This window comes from Chelonoidis abingdonii, chromosome 1 (assembly GCF_003597395.2).
Source record: "Chelonoidis abingdonii isolate Lonesome George chromosome 1, CheloAbing_2.0, whole genome shotgun sequence".
Lineage (NCBI taxonomy): Eukaryota > Metazoa > Chordata > Testudines > Testudinidae > Chelonoidis > Chelonoidis abingdonii.
Genome location: NC_133769.1, coordinates 206,835,687 through 206,852,988, shown reverse-complemented (window position 1 = coordinate 206,852,988; position 17,302 = coordinate 206,835,687). Strand labels below are relative to the sequence as shown.

General features: G+C 41.9%; 1 protein-coding gene across 1 annotated transcript in view; it reads left to right on the top strand.

Annotated features, from left to right (window-relative positions):
• Window positions 1-17,302, top strand: part of BRWD1 (bromodomain and WD repeat domain containing 1) — a 120,696-nt gene that overhangs the window by 64,831 nt on the left and 38,563 nt on the right. The window contains 5 exon segments of the mRNA XM_075073889.1: window positions 1,643-1,798; window positions 2,100-2,220; window positions 6,596-6,721; window positions 10,063-10,141; window positions 12,196-12,240. Of these exon segments, the coding sequence (XP_074929990.1) occupies window positions 1,643-1,798; window positions 2,100-2,220; window positions 6,596-6,721; window positions 10,063-10,141; window positions 12,196-12,240 (527 nt within the window).

Genomic DNA, 17,302 nt, shown 5'->3' with positions numbered 1-17,302 from the left:
GCAGTGTCTCCGCTACTTTAAAATTTCTCCATAGTGGTTAATGGGAGTCCTATGAGCAAGCACCATAGCAAATCAGGTATGAGCCTGGTGGTGTTTTTAGGCAATCACAGTAGGGTGTCCACCTGAGTCTCATCGGGGTCAAGTTTAATTGGAGTGACAAATTAAACAAGCTTGTGGCTGACCTTTCTAGTTGCCATTACCTCAGAAAATTGCTGTGGACAAGATGTTAAAATCCTGCATGGCATGTTAAACATCTGGAAACTTTATGGAGAAGGAATCAAGGTTTTCTTTACAAGGTCCCTAAAGGCATTGTGGGGAGGAGGAGGTGGAATTGTATGAGACATGTATAAAGATTTGCAAAGTAGATTTCCATTCTTCTTTAGAGGCATCCTTTGGTAGGAAGGTGCTTCTGGGCTGGTTCCCAAATAATTCTTTAAATTACAAATCTGTGGATTTATTTGTGGGCAAGCTTCCATTTCTACCTGTTGTTCTACTTAAAACTCTGCTGCTTTCTTTCCCCCTCTTATGTTATTCAGTGGATGCTATTTCACATTAGTGATAAATGAGGAAAGAAGCTGTGCTGCAGAATGTGAAATTTAATAACTTTCTGCTCGTAACTTCTCTCCTCATTCATCCTACCCTATTAGTCTGATGAAAAGCAGAATATAATTTGTAACATTTAATTTTTTTTCTCTAAAGGGAGAATGAGACAGTTGCACGAAGGTTAATATATTAGGTTTGTCTTGATGCTAATAATTGGTTTCCTGAAGTATTTCTGCAGCTTTGGATGAACTTTTCCAGTGGCCTGAGCTGGAGGGCTGGGCTCAGTCCTGGAGACTCCAGCAGCAACACTGAGCCACTTCCCATTTCCACTGGTGGGGGGCATTAATCAATTAGTGATCAACGAATGAGAGAAGCTACTAGGAAAAAAAAAATAAAAATCCCCAAACCCCAGAATGCCTTTAGAGATAGGAACTAGGTACAGTATTTCAGGTGATATACCATTGAGATATATAACATAATACTCAGTATTTTTCATGCTAGTCTTTAGGCATACTAACTTTTACTTAGCTTTTTTGATCTCTTCTGCAGTGCAAGCAGAGTTGGTACTTGTCCTTTGAGTAAAATAGGTTTCATTGTAGAATACAACAAAATTCAAAGGAACTGCTATTGTTTCTGTTATCCCATGGAACATGTGGTATTACCCTGCATATTGTGAGTTCTTTATACACTCAGTTAGCCTTACTGTGCAAAGAAAAATAGTATAGCTGCACTAGGACTATCAACGGTGTAAGGTGTAGTGTAATCAAAAATACTTACATCTTTTACTAGTGGACATCAGGCCTAAATTTAAACAATCTGTAAATGCAAACAGTGTTAACAGCTACTCATATACAATTTTGTGCATTAAAAACAAAATTGGCCATTCCTACATTAGATGGCAAAGTATTCTGAAAAACTCATCTGCAACAAAGAGAGGTTAAAGACATTTTGTGTTCCTAAACATCAAACCCCCATTTTATGAGATTAGGCTAGAATTTACAGTGTCAAACTTGGAAGCATATAGCTTATCAAATTCTCATTTATTCTTTTGTTTCTGTTCTTTCCTCTCTCACCTTCCCCATTTACTATAAAACTATAGTTGATCAACCTGAGGAATTAGGAGCTAGTGTTTCTGTAACTTATGAAGAAATGGAGAAGTTACTATACAAACCACAAGAGGGAGAATGGGGGAAAAGATCTCGAGATGAAGTATGTGAACGGATTATCAGTGGCATTGATCAGCTTCTGAATCTTGGTGAGAACACAGAAAATTAGAAAGTTCATTGCTCTCATAGCAGTTAACGTTTGTAATTCGGTATCTGAGACATAGTGCTGATCCTTTTTTAAAGATTTATGATAAAATACTGTAGTTATGTTTGCAACCTGGTATACAACCTTTATCACATATCTGTATTCAGGTTCATAGGTTTATACGTAACCTGTTTTGTTAACAGTGGTTATAGTATAACAGTATGAATGCTTGTATGAAAATCCGTATGTATACAAGGCTTTGAATTTGTTAGCTCAACTAACTGAAATATTACTATTTTTGACAGACATTTCAGCAGCTTTTGCTGGTCCAGTTGATCTGAGTACATATCCAAAGTACTGTACAGTGATAGCTTATCCAACGGATCTTTGCACTATTCGGATGAGACTAATCAACCGGTTTTACAGGTTAGTCTACCTTAGTAGTAGAAAGGAGGAAAACTTCATTACCTTCACTAAGTTTCCACCAAGTTTCCATCAAGTTAAGTGACCTACAAAGATCTAAACATTTTTTGGAGAATGTACCAAAAAGGGAAAATGTTCTGTTTGTAAACACTGTGAAAATGAATAGCACTATATGAATGCAAAGCTACTAATATTTTATAGTTATTTAAAAAGTAGTTAGTACTGTAATATATTAAAAAATATACTAGTTCCTTGTTTTTCTTCTAGTGATATCACAATTATAAACATTGGTTGAAATTATAAACAAAATTAGTTGAGCTATTTTGGAATAAATGAACATGAAAACTGCACGTCTGTTTTTTAAGATAGCAGTCAGGTAATGTAATCTGAATTTCTGAAGTGCCATGCTTGTCATAGATTTGAGGTAAATTTCTGAAAATGGGACTTGGGCATTTAAGTGACTTAGGAGCCTGAGTCTCATGTCTTCTGAAATCCTTCTGAACCCTTCTGAAAGTGGGGCTTAGGCTAAGTTGCGTAGGTGTGTTTGACAATGTTAAGAGTGCTTTAGTTATGATACATGGGGCCTGGTTTTCAGAGATGCTGAATGCCTGCAATACCCATTGACTTTAATGGGAATTGTATGTGCCTAACACTCCTGAAAATCAGGCCCCTATTATCTCTGCATTTTAGTTTCCTCATCTGTAAAATGAGGATAAAACTCACCTTTTGTGAAGTGCTTTGAGATTTATGGATAAAGTGATAAATATATATTTGCCAATTATCATAATTTAGTTCATAATTAGCTATAAGGATTTGGAATAGTAAGTGATAAAATTAAGCCCTGTACATGGCCATGCAGCACATCACCTCCATTTGCTTATAACTTGGGTCCTCAGTTTCTTCAGACTTGTAGAGGACCTTTACTCAATAATCCTTCCTCTCAGGCTATGATGACGAGGAGGATAGAAATATGAAAGATTGGGGAAAGTCAAAAATTGAACTTAACAGGCAGGTGGGGAATTACCCAGTTGGAGATGGTTATGTCTTAGGACAATGTGGAAAGAGGTCATATTTTGCCTTTTTTTTTTTTTTTTTTTTTTTGCCTCTTGGAATAGTGCTCCTCCTTTCTTTAGAGGTGACTAAGATAACAAAATACATAAGTTTTCTGTATGCTGCATTCTCAGTACTCTGATATCAAAAGAGACACCAGGTCTGAGTGGCTGAAAATAGAATTTGATACAGTATACAGTAGCAATTAAGTAACAGGGTTTTTATCCTCTTCAGATAGGTCTCATTAAGTTTTAAAATAATATTTGGGCTTGAAAGCTTATGAACCTCCAAAGGAACTCAGGCCAAATGCAGTAGTATCTATGCAAGTGAGATTTCAGAACCTGGGGGTTCCAGAATGCTTATTCTGAGCCATCAATATTTTGGATAGCTGGAAAAAAGCCTGCCATTGTGGGTATTACTCCAGAAGTAGTTGGTTTTGAGGACTAACTCATGGGAGCCTGGTAGACAGAAACTTCATATACAAATTAACTAGTTTTAATGTAGTTTTATCTTGATTTGCATATTTTTTTCAAAACTGACTCATGAAAGTGTTCCATGCAATGTATGATTGTGTAGTCTGATAGTTATGGAGAAATAGGAAAGTATTTCAGTATGTCAGGAGAGTGCTTAGAAAAATATGCACTTAGGCCAGGAATATGATAAATCCTAAATGCTTAACTATCATTAACATGTATTAGAGGGATAGTTGTGTTAGTCTGGATCTGTAAAAAGCGACAGTCCTGTTGCACCTTATAGACTGACAGATGTATTAGAGCATAAGCTTTTGTGAGTGAATACCCACTTCATCAGACGCGTGTCGTCAGACTCTGTTGCTTTTAGCATTAACGTGAATCTTAAAATTGAAGGGGTGGGAGGAAAAAAAAAAGATTACTGTATGACGTAGAAAGGGGTACTTAAATTGTTGGACGCCACGTAATTTTGTTTTCAAAATTACTAAAAACATTTAGTTTAGAGTCTTACTGGCAACTCATGAGTGTGACTTCCACTATTGATTCACAGGGATTCTTCTACATTGCTTAGGGGATAGCAAGCAAACATTTAAGCCCAAGCAAAGTAATCAGTTATTAACCAGGGCTATTTCATTATTAAAGAAAGGAAAAGAAAACAGCACAAATGACTGAACACAAATAATAAAGTGGTTATTTCCGTTACAATCTCTTCTGTATGTGTCTCTATGGAGAGCTTTTGACAGAGATTATGCCCTAATAGTGAACACCTGTGAAGTGTGCTTTCCTCTTTGGTAAGTTAAGACTAAAGTATATTGTTTCCCAAATTATTGTGAATCCATTCTTTAGTATATCCTTAGATAACAAAGAATGTTTATAGATGGGCAAAAGAATTTTGTATCAGGGAATGTGGACCTTTTGGTTATTAATAAATAACCAGCCAATTTATAGTTGATGAAGTAAGCAATCTTAAAAACATTTTATGAAGCCCAAGAAAATATTTAAATCAGTTCCTTAGAAGAAGCCATTTAAAGAGCTATCTTGTGACAGGCCAGTTAAGCAATATTAAGAATCTAAAATCTAATTGAATCCCCCTTTTCTCTGTGTGCAAATGTTTAGCCTCTGTCTCTCCTCATGAATGCATAGTCTAATCACTTGATTAACAGGAGAAACTGTTAGTATTTTAAATTACAACAGCATTTCAGTATTCCAGCAAATCATTAAAGGAGTTTTAATCTAATCCCCTTGGTGGTGACTTTAGTTTCCTCTCACCAATCCATGTTGAAGTCTTGGGGTCGTTTCCTGGAGTTGGTTTCTTCTTGAGTCTTCTCTTTTTCTTTCGTGTAGAGGTGGACAGGATGAGTTACAGAGTGTTTGCTGTTTAAGCAGAATATCAGGGGGTGAGAGTTCTCAATTTAGAATCTGATACCCTTTTTCTTTCTTGTGTGAAATTATAAGAAAACATTCATGGTTGCTTAGATTCAAGTTGATTGCTCTCTTTCAATGGCTTCATGCCTTCGGCTTTGGTTTAGGTGGTAGTTTGAGCTCCTGAATATGCAGTCTTCTTAATAAATATACAACATTTCTTTATTGCCTTTGTTCTTCTTATGGCAGGAAAGAGCCAGAAAATTCTTAGTTCGTTTTAACTTTCTTTTTATTCAGTCCATTTTCTGAGGTTTTTTTCCTTTTATTAGTTTGATAGGAAATGAAATTCTGTTATCAAATAGTCTTGTTTTTAATGAGTTTTTTATTCTCAAAACAGTTTTTTAAAGTTATATAACTCCTAAAAAGTCTTTAGCCTAAGTTGTTGACTTTACATGGCAATTTTTCTAACGATGATTTTCTTGTCTCTTGCTTTGGGTGAGGGTTTGCTTGTCCACTGTCAGTAATCTATTAATTCCCCATTAATCTAAATATTCTATGCTTAAATAGCTTCTTGCATTAGTAATTAGTCTAATATCAAATGTCCTTGCTATATTTGTATATAAAACATCTCACTACTCATACTGCAATGATATCGGGCAGTTATTATATGAAGACATGCATTTTGATACCAAATAGTTGGAAAAATACATTAAAAGAAGCTTGTACCATCTTAAGCATTTGAGAAACAATAACTGTTTTCAACTTCAAGTGGAAACATGAGTTGGAAGTAAGCAGTGTTATGTGTAAAATGCTTCCCCCCATAAATTTTATCCAAGTCTGAAGAATGAAGACAAAAGTAATCAATTTCAATAAGGATATTTCTAGAATTTTTTGTGTGGGTTTAAAATCAGATTTTTCTTTGAAAAGTGGTGGTGAGGCGGGGAGAGATGGAATTATGCCCACTTTACCTCTGGATTTATTTCTCTGATAACCCAACCGTACAGTCTGTTCATAATCAGGTTTCTTCCTAAAAGTATTTACATGGTTTGTTTACTTGATGTTTGCTTATCCTTGGGAGATCAAAGCAGAAACCCTCCGGAATTTCTTTGATTAGCTTCAGCATTTTGTAACATAATTAGCCAAACATATATATTATTTTTTCAATCATCCTGGATGTAACATTCTTGTAACTATACCTTAATATTCAGTAGAGATGCAAACAAGTTGGTAACTACTTAAAATACTTCGTCATTTTTGCTTCAATATTGAGGTCTCCCTCCCCTTCCCCCTACAGCTGAAACTTCTCTGGCTAACCCTGAATACTTTTTGCTGTTTTTTCATATGAATTGTTTTAAATGAGATTAAGCTGGGGTTTGATATTAAAGGATTGCCAGTTCAGTATAATAGACCTAATAGGGACAGATATTTACTGAACTATTTTTGTCTATACTCCTTTTTAGTATTAAAGAATGTTAATTTGTTTTATAATCTTAAAGGCGGATCTCTGCACTGGTGTGGGAAGTCAGGTGTATTGAAAGTAATGCCAGCACCTTCAATGAACCTCAGAGTGCTATTGCTCGATCTGCTAAGAAGATCACTAAACAACTGTTAAAGTTCATTGAGTAAGTCATATTTCAGTGTGAATATAATTGTATACGTATTTCATTTACCTGGGTTGGAGATAGCACTTGAATTTCTCTCAATTTTGGCTGACTCTTGCTTTCTTTTTCTTTCTTTTTGCAATGAAGAATAGCTGAAGCCTTTAGAAACTTTCAAGTTCTAAATATTTCCTGAACTATTTATCAAACTAACTTTGAAGCATCTTAATCTGTCTAGCAAGGGGACATTTTTAGCCCTCCAATTTAATCAGCGTTTATTATTCAGGATTTGAGGAAGGTCTTTCTGTAGAACTTGTTCATGAGAAAACTTTTAGCTGCAAGCAGAGATTTGTGCTCATCCCCACACATCATCTACCCTGAATATAGTTTTGTTAGCCATTTAGAGGTAAGTCAGTTTTAGGCCTGGTCCACACAACGAGTTTATCTCGAATTTAGCAGCATTAAATCGAATTAACCCTGCACCCATCCACACAACGAAGCCTTTTACTTCGATATAAAAGGCTCTTAAAATTGATTTCTGTACTCCTCCCCGACGAGGGGAGTAGCCCTGAAATCGATATTGCCATTTCAAGTTAGGGTTAATGTGGCTGCAATTTGACGGTATTGGCCTCTGGGAGCTATCCCACAGTGCACCATTGTGACCGCCCTGGACAGCAATCTGAACTCGGATCCACTAGCCAGGTAGACAGGAAAAGCCCCGCAAACATTTGAATTTTATTTCCTGTTTGCCCAGCATGGAGTGCTGATCAGCACAGGTGACCATGCAGTCCCAGAATCAAAGAAGAGCTCCAGCATGGACCATACCGGGGATTCTGAATCTGATCTCTGAATGGGGAGATGAATCTGTTCTATCAGAACTCCATTCCAAAAGATGAAATGCCAAAACATTTGAAAAAATCTCCAAGGCCATGGTGGACAGAGGCCACAACATGGACTCAACACTGTGCTGCGTGAAACTTAAGGGGCTGAGACAAGCGTACCAGAAAGCAAAAGAATGAAATGGACGCTCACGGAGGGAGGGGCGACTGATGACTGTAGCTATCCCACAGTTCCCGCACTCTCCGAAAACCATTTGAATTCTTGGCTGAGCTCCCAAAGCCTGAAGGGTCACAAACATTGTCATGAGTGGTTCAGGGTATATGTTGTTCCGCTCCCCTCCCACCCCCCATGAAAGCAAAGGGGAAAAAATCGTTTCGCTTTTGTTCAATGTCACCATATGTCTACTGGTTGCCGCTGGCAGATGCGGTGCTGCAGCGCTACACAGCAATATCCCCTTGCCTTGCGGACGGTAGACGGTACAGTAGGACTGGTATCCGTCGTCATCGTCCCATGGGTGCTCCTGGCTGGCCTCGGTGAGGTCTCTTCTTTTAAGTTTTGTCTAATAGAGATTCAGTCCTGACTGGAATATCATGCCAGCTGGAGGCTTCTGCCTCAGGCTGCTCTCCCAATCAGCAGCACCGCACGGTCACGCCTACCCCTTGCTACCAGGGCTCACAATCAGATACTTAGACCTCTGCATTTTGCTACAAATAAAAAAATTAAGCTGCCGTTTAGAACTGTCCCTCAACATACATATCCTGAGACATTCTGTATTTTACCAGTGTCAACCAAAGGCCCACACACAAATGGAGATTCAGTCCTGCCTGTGTTTCTATCCTAGTGCTTCTCACAGATTCCCATTTTCGGCTATAGGTTGAGCAAGTGCAGAATGGTGGTTCACTCTACTTCGCTGTAAGCCAACCGCCCTCCTCTCCCGCCTTTGATCTCTGCTTGCAGCAGCAATAAAGTCAGTGTTGTTTCTTATTCCTGCATTCTTTATTACTTAATCACACAAATGGGGGGATAACTGCCACGGTAGCCCAAGAGGGGTAGGGAAGGAGGGAAGCAACGGGTGGGGTTGTTGCAGGGGCACCCCCTAGAATGGCAAGCAGCTCATCGTTTCTGTGGGACATCTGGGGCTCTGACCCAGAATGGCCATTTGCCTCTCTGGTTCTTTAGTAGGCTTGCCTGATATTCTAGGTAGGACTGACTCTCCATTAGACAAAACTTAAAGAAGAGAGTGATCTGGGGAGTCATCCCATTTTTGTCCAGGTGCCCCTGACCGACCTCACCGAGGCCGGCCAGGAGCACCCATGACAGCAGCAGATGGTACAGTAGGGCTGGTAACCGTCTTTGCCAACTTGCAAAGGCAAGGGGATGCTGCTGTGTAGCACTGTAGTACCGCGTCTGTCAGCATCATCCAGTAGACATATGGTGACAGTGAAAAAATGCTGAACGAGCTCCCTGATTGCCATGCTATGACGTCTACCTGGGCAATCCAGGGAAAAGAGTGCGAAATGATTGTCTGCCATTGCTTTCACAGAGGGAGGACTGACTGACGACATTTACCCATAATGCCCCACAACAAATTTTTGGCCCCATCAGGCATTGGGATCTCAACCCAGAATTCCAATGCGGGGGGAGATTGCGGGAACTGTGGGATAGCTTCCCACAGTGCAATGCTCCGGAAGTCGATGCTAGCCTCGGTACATGGACGCATACCTCCAAATTAATGTGCTTAGTGCGGACACGTGCACTCGACTTTATACAATCTGTTTCCAAAAATCAGTTTTTGTGAAATCGGAATAATCTCGTACTGTAGACATACCTTTGCTACTGTCTGTCACACACACAAGTATTCTCTTCTCTTTTAATCAGTCTGCCTGATCTGGTTCATTTCAGATTTTATATTATTTTTCACACACAGAAAACCTATAGGCCCTCCTGTTCTGTCTAGACCAGAATTAAAGACCTCATCCAAAGGCTAATCAACAAACTAGTTCTTGTAAACCAGCCAGCATGGAGATGTTCCAAGCAAAGCAAGTTACCATTTGTCCTACTGATGACAAGGCCTTAATCTTAAAATGCTTTAGTTGACTTGAGAGAAATTGTTAAACATGTACTAAATTCTTTCCTAAATAGAGAATTCGGAACATTTTATATCCCTTCCCTTCTCAACCACTGCCACCTGCTTTTCAGTGGAAAAACTTCTAGCCGGACATTCTAAATTCAGTTATAAATCTAAAGTTAAGAAGCTGAGATGGATGCATATTTATAATATATGAATTAGCTGTTCGATTCTGTAGAAATCATTTGAAATTGGTAAAAGGATCTTTTAATTAAATTATGTTGCCAATGCCCTGTTTACTGAGCTTACAATACGTTCTTTAAGCATGCCTTTTCAAGTCTTAAATTCTCTTGGAAAATTACTGTTTTCCAGCATTCATATGTGTGTTAAAGTCTAGAAAGTGGTAACCATGTTTTTTCATTATTCATGTAGTAAAGCTTTTAATTCTATTTTACAGTGATCCGGTGTGTACAAACATATTTGAGCTTAGTAATACAACAGAAGATGAGCAGGACTCTCTTGATGCTGCTGATCTGGTAATAAACTCTTGTTGCTGCTGCTGCTGTTTTTAGTTTAAACAAACATTCAAAGTAAGAGCTTATTAGCAGTGATAAAGTACTGTCAATCTAGTTACTAGCAGCAGCAAAACTAATTTAAAAATATATTTTTAAACTTGTATAACATGCCACAATTACAAATGTCTGGTTATAGAAATATACCTGCTACATATACATATATTTTATTCATAATTTCTATGTATATAATGGCTCAGTCCATTATTTGAACTTCCCCAAAGTTTGAGGATGTTTGGATCTGGAATAGGTAGATGCACCATATTTCATAACTGTATTTCAATAATTGCTGAGTTGTGGATATTTACATGTACACTCCATGTGCAATATTTATTTACATTTTACAGATAAACCACTGTTAAGTGCAGTATAGTTCTCCTCCTCCCCCAAATGTGTTTGGCTCAGTTACTCCTTACCGGTTATTAAATGTGCAGTATATAGAGATATAACTACATCTGAAGACATATTCATTGAATTTTATGCAACTCTGGGTATCTTTCATTTTTTATCTCAATTTTAAAAAAAATTAAAAATGGTATAATTAAAAAATTATAGTGCCAAGAGTTCAGAACACAGAATTATAGATGTGATGAGAGCCATTACTGTTTGACATAATTATATTCATACTTTTGCTCTGAATTGCTTTCTTTATTTAAAAAAGAGAAAATGATTATTGATTACTCCATTTGATTATGAAATATGAAACTAACAAATTCACTTCAGTATTTGAGAATAGTAGTCTAATGCATTTATTTTAATGTGATCAGCTGTTGATAGCAATACATACAGTGAATGTGTACATTTGGAGTGCTAGCTTTCGGTAAAGTGCCACCTAATAAAAAATAGTACACTACTTTTACCAAAAAGACATTTCAAGCATCTTTTTTATTCCTAAGCAAAATGCTGAAACGCACTAAGGACTAAGTCCAGGGAAACTCTGAAATTCAGTCCATAAGTGACTCTTATTACTTAAACCATGAAAAATGGTGTGTCTCCAAAGTTACTTTTGGTGGGCTTTTCATGCCTGGTTGTCTTTGCTTCTGAGCTAGACAGGCAAAACTTGAAAAGCTGTAAGATTTTTCATCTGCTATACACGGAGTCTCTCATGACCTTTCGTATTTAAAGTTGGTGGTATTGAGCCCTGGTTTGTCATAAGGTATCCTTTTTATGTAAAAAGCATCCAATAAGGGGTACCGAGAGTGCAAGCATCCCTCTGATGCATCAATGAAAACCCTAACTCTGGGTGCCTTTGCATCAAGGATTCCAGTATCATCCATCCATTGGCAGGGCCTTGGAGGTTTTTCGCCTTCTTCTGCAGCATGGGGCCTGGGTCACTTGCTGGAGGATTCTCTGCAGGTTGAGGTCTTCAAACTATGATTTGAGGACTTCAATAACTCAGACATAGGTTAGGGGTTTGTTACGGGAGTGGGTGGGTGAGATTCTGTGGCCTGCATTATGCAGGAGGTCAGACTAGATGATCATAATGGTCTCTTCTGACCTTAAAATCTATGAGTCCAAGACGTGATGCTGGAACCAGGAATGTTGAGTACTGATTTGTGTTCAGGGTCTTAAATAAGTCACTCCTAATTTGAGGCCTTCTTAAAGGCTGCGGTATCTCCTTTGATGTTTCCCTCTTTGCTTGTCAGAAACTGTTGGAACTCCTAGCTTAACTGGACAGTTTTCTATAATGTCCATCACAATAGATACACCTCTACCCTGATATAACGTGACCCGATATAACACGAATTTGGATACAATGCAGTAAAGCAGTGCTCGGGGGGGAAAGAGGGCGAGGCTGCACACTCTGGTGGATCAGAGCAAGTTCGATATAACGCGGTTTCACCTATAACGTGGTAAGATTTTTTTGGCTCCTGAGGACAGCGTTATTATCGGGGTAGAGGTATAGTATGTTTACTATTTTCATTTTAGTATAAATTATAATGGCAGCTTCTTTGAGTAGTAGTTACCTATTTTATCTTGTGAATTATTTTTGAAGTGGTGTGTGGTCTGTTTTGTAGGATGATGATAAATGTCTTCCAAGAACTTCTTACAGAAGAGTAAAAGTAAGTTACCCTGTTTTTACCATAAATATTGAAATCCTACCTGTACAAAAAGGTGGTCAGCAAAAACAGTAGTGAAGTAGCAGAACCTAGTGGAGCGTGCTACCTTTTGTAATTAATGTCTTTCCTTACTTTCCCGGTGATAACTGCAAATATCAGATACAACTTTTTAAAGATTTCTTCAGGTTTTTTACTTATTCCTGTAATTAAGTCATAATACAGAACATGTAATGGATAAAACTGATATTAAAACAGGTTTCAATAAAACCAGACTTCAATAACTGAAGAACTGAAAATATAATACCTAATTTAAGAAGGGAATAAAGTGATCCAGGAAACTACAGGCCCCTTAGTTTGACCCTAATTATATGCAAGGTCTTAAAACAAATTTTGAACGAGAAAGTAGTTAAAGGCACAGTGGTAAATGATAATTGGCTTAAAATAAACATGGTATTGCGAAAGGTAGATCCTGCCAGATCAAACTGATTTCTTTCTTTGTGACGATAACTACTTTTGTAGACAAAGGAAATGCAATAGATGTACTTTAACTGGATTTCAGTAAAGTGGTTGATATGCAATTCTGGGTTCCCATGTTTAAGAAGGATGAATTCAAACTGGAATAGGTGCAGAGAAGGGGTACTAGGATAAGAGGAAAGGAGCACCAGGAAACGTAAGGAGTTTGGCTTGTTGAGGCTAACAAAATGAATCCTAAGAGGAGAAATGATTGCTCTCTCTAAATACATCAGAGGGATAAACACCAGAAAGGAAGAGGAGTTATTTAACATAAGAGCCAGTGTTGGCACAAGAACAAATGGCTATGAACTGGCCATCAACAAGTTTAGGCTCGAAATTAGGCGAGGGTTTCCAACCACTGGAGGAATGAAGTTCTGCAATAGCCTTCCAAGGCAGTACTAGGGGGTAAAAAACCTAACTTGTTTGAAGACCAAGTTTGATAAGTTCATGGAGGAGATGGTATGATGAGGTTGCCTAAATGTTATATGGCCCATCTGCAACTGCTACTAGCCGATATCTCCAACAGCTGGAGATGGGACACAAGATGAAGATGGCTCTGTTACTACAGAGAATTCTTTCCCAGGTGTCTGGCTGGTGGGTCTCACTCACATGTTCAGGGTGTAACCAGTGAACATATTTGGGGTCAGGAAGGAATTTTCCCTCAGATCAGATTTGCAGAGACCTTGAGGGTTTTTCACCTTCCTTTGCAGCATGGGGATACAGGTCGCTTGGTGGTTTGAACTAGAGTAAATGGTGGATTTTCAGTAACTTGAAGTCTTTAAATCAAGATTTGAGACCTTCAGTAACTCAGCCAGACATTAAGTGCCTATTATAGGAGTGGTTAGGTGAGGCTCTGTGGGCTGCAGTGTACAGGAGGTTAGATTAGATGATCATGGTTAAAGCTACGATTTAGTCACGGAGGTCACGGAAGTCTCTGAATCCGTGGCTACTTCTTCGAGTGCTTGCTCATATCAATTCCAATTAGGTGTGCGCGATGTGTGCACGTTCGTCGGAAGATTTTTACCCTAGCAACACCCGGTGGGTCAGCTAGGTTGCCCCCTAGAGTGGCGCCGCCATGGCGCTGGATTTATACCCCTGCCGACCCAACGGCCCTTCAGTTCCTTCTTACCGCCCGTGTCGGTCGTTGGAACAGTGGAGCGCGGCTTAGCTGATCTCCACTTTCCTACCTACTCATAGTTCTCTCGTTATTCTTGTGTATATAGTTGAAATTTCTACAGTTGCAGTTAATTCTTATTCATTTTTATAACATTGTTAGTGTATATAGTTAAGAGGGGTTCGGGAATTAGTCCCTTCCCCACACCTGGTGCCGGGGCCCATGCCTGGTTCACCAGATTTCAAACCATGCTCAGCCTGTCACAAGCCAATGCCAACAGGAGATCCCCATGAGTCCTGCCTTAAGTGCCTTGGGGAATCCCACCTTGCTGATAAGTGCCAGATCTGCAAGGCCTTCAAGCCGAGGACGAAAAAGGAGCGGGACTTTGGTCTCAAACAACTCCTGATGGAGGCAGCTCTTACTCCTCCATCCTCAGCACCGAGCGCTGGACAATCCACTGGCAGGAGAAGCGCTTCTTCGGCACCGGATCGCACCAGTACTGCTAAGGCCTCTTGGCACTGACCATCGCCGGCAGCGGTGTCTGCTCGGCACTGTTCTCTCTCTCCGCAGGTGAAGAGACAGACTCCCACTGCTTCCATGCCACCTGCACTGCAGCCAGAGCACTCAGCTAGATCAGACCGCCTGGCACCTACACCTGCCGTGGCACCGACAACGCTGGCACCGTCAATTCCGGTCCCGCAAGGGCCGTCGAGTCTGGTACCTGAAAACTCCCCGGCGAGAGCCGTGGTTGAGCTCACTATTCCCTCCACGTCGGAGACATTTTCCACAGCGAGGGAGCTGATCGTGATGACAGTCTGCCCTGCCTGAACCTCCGGCACCGCCGTAGGCAAGCCGGCCTTGATGAGACCACCCTCTGTCAGCACCGCAGAGCGGCACTGCTCATGATCGCAATCCCGCCGGCATTCTTGGTCCCGATGCCGATCCCAGTCCCGGCACCGATCCCCTTCTCGGTACCGGTTGCACTCGCGGCACCTATCAGCATCCCATTAGCTGGCCCAGTACCCTCGGCACTGATCCAGCTCCCAGCACCACTCCAGGCACCATGAATCTCCCAGCCACTCCAGATGCCGAGCTTCGAGATCCCGGTCGACCTCCTGGCACCGCTCCGGTCGTAGGTCCCGATCTCGTTCCCGGTACCAGTATGGCTCCCAGTCCCGATCCCCAGTGCCGTACAGAGCGAGATCAATTATAGAGGGAGACTCTTCCCAGGGGTTTTCAGCCCCTCCTTGGCCATCCCGACACGCATCAGTGTCCACTCATGCGGACAGTTCCTATGCACAGGACCGTGACTCCGATGTGCCCACCAGAATCTTCCAGGAGACCCAGGCCCAAGATCAAGGTCCCCATCAGTGGTCATTCTGGACAACTTGGGCGTATCACCAGGCCCAAGGTGTACCTCCAGTCCCATCTCACTCGGCTCCATCGGAGCATTGGGTGCCGGAGGCGACTATCAGTCGCTCCTCTCCTACCGGTACGGAGGAAGCGCCTGTTCAGCCACCAGATTCCCAGATCCCACTGGAGCCAGAGGTCATCCAAGAGCAAGAGTCCACACAGGACCCACTTGTCCCTGGCCACTCCTCTTCCTCCTCTCCTGATGAGGTGGTGGCTGGGACATCCTCCCTCCTCCAATTGACCTGAGGGCCCATCAGGACCTCCTGACACGTGTGGAACTCAATATGAATCTCCAAGTAGAGGAGGTACCGGAGATAGAGGACCCAGTGATGGATATTCTGTCGGCTGATGCCCCCACAAGAGCGGCCTTACCATTCATCCGGACGATCCAGGCCAATGCTGATACCATCTGGCAGTCTCCAGCCTCTATTCCACCCGCTGCCAGGGGAGTTGAGCGCAAGTACATGGTGCATGACTACCTGTACATCCATCCTCCTCCCTGCTCCCTTGTCGTACAGTCTGTCAATGAGAGGAAATGCCATGGCCAGCAAGCTCTGGCTCCAAAATCGAAGGAGGCTAGGCGCATGGACTTACTGGGCCGTAAGGTATACTCTGCAGGGGCCCTCCAACTCTGGGTGGCAAACCAGCAAGCCCTGCTTAGCTGCTGCAACTACAACACCTGGGCGGCGGTGGGCAAGTTCACAGAGTTAGTCCCTCAAGACTCCCGTCAAGAGTTTGCTGCCCTCTTGGAGGAGAAGAAAGTGGCGAGGACTTCCCTCCAGGCCTTGCTGGATGCAGCAGACTCCGCAGCCAGGACTCTGGCCTCGGGAGTTGCCATAAGACGCATTTCGTGGCTTCAAGTGTCAGGCCTCCTGCCTGAACTACAGCATACCATGCAAGACTTGCCCTTTGACAGTCGAGGCCTCTTCTCTGAAAAGACTGACCCTAGGCTGCAAAGCCTGAAGGACAACAGGGTCATTATGCGCTCTCTCGGCATGCACAGGCCAGTGACTGTGCCGGCCTTTCCGCCCTCAGCCTCACCGCCCTTACGCTCTGCCTAGACAGAGGCAGGACTGTGGTAAAAGGCGTGGTCGAGCTGGTCGTAGACAGCAGTCAGGACCCCAAGGGGGCCAAAATCAGGATCCCTCCAAGCCACCTACGGGGCTAAAGCCAAACTTTTGAAGGTGTGCCCGAGGACGGTGTACCAGTTACTTTCCAGGATCCTTTCCCTCCCTTTTACAACCGCCTCTCCTTTTTCCTCCCCTGCGTGGTCCCAGCTAACTTCGGATCGTTGGGTCCTACACACGGTGGAACTCTGGTACCACCTCCAGTTTATTTCACACCCCCCCCCCTTTCCACCCCCAATCCTCATCCCTCTTCAGGGACCCCTCTCACGAGCAACTCCTCTTACAAGAGGTGCGGACGCTCTTTGGCATGGGAGCTATAGAGGAGATACCAAAGGACGAAAGGGGCAAGGGGTTCTACTCCAGCTGTTTCCTAATCCCCAAGGTGAAGGGAGGTCTCAAACCTATCCTAGACCTGCAAGAACTCAACAAGTTCATGATAAAGTTGAAGTTCTGCATGGTACCCCTGGGGACCACCATCCCATCCTTGGATCCTGGAAACTGGTATGCCGCCCTCGATATGATGGACATGTATTTTCACATCCCCATTTATCCTCCACATAGACGGTACCTCCGGTTTGTAGCCAACCGTCAACATTTCCAGTTTACGGTCCTTCTGTTCGGCCTCTCTGCAGCCCCAAGAGTATTCACAAAGTGCCTGGCTGTAGTCGCCGCCTCCCTCCACCGCCGTCGGATACACATTTTTCCATATCTCGATGATTGGCTCATTCGAGGGACCTCTGAGGCACAAGTCACCCATCATGTGGACATCGTCAAGGACCTATTCATGAGTCTAGGCCTGATGATCAATACAGCGAAATCCACTCTGGTTCCCACACAGAGGATAGACTTCATTGGGGCCATCCTGGACTCCACTCTCACCAGAGCCTGCTTACCACAG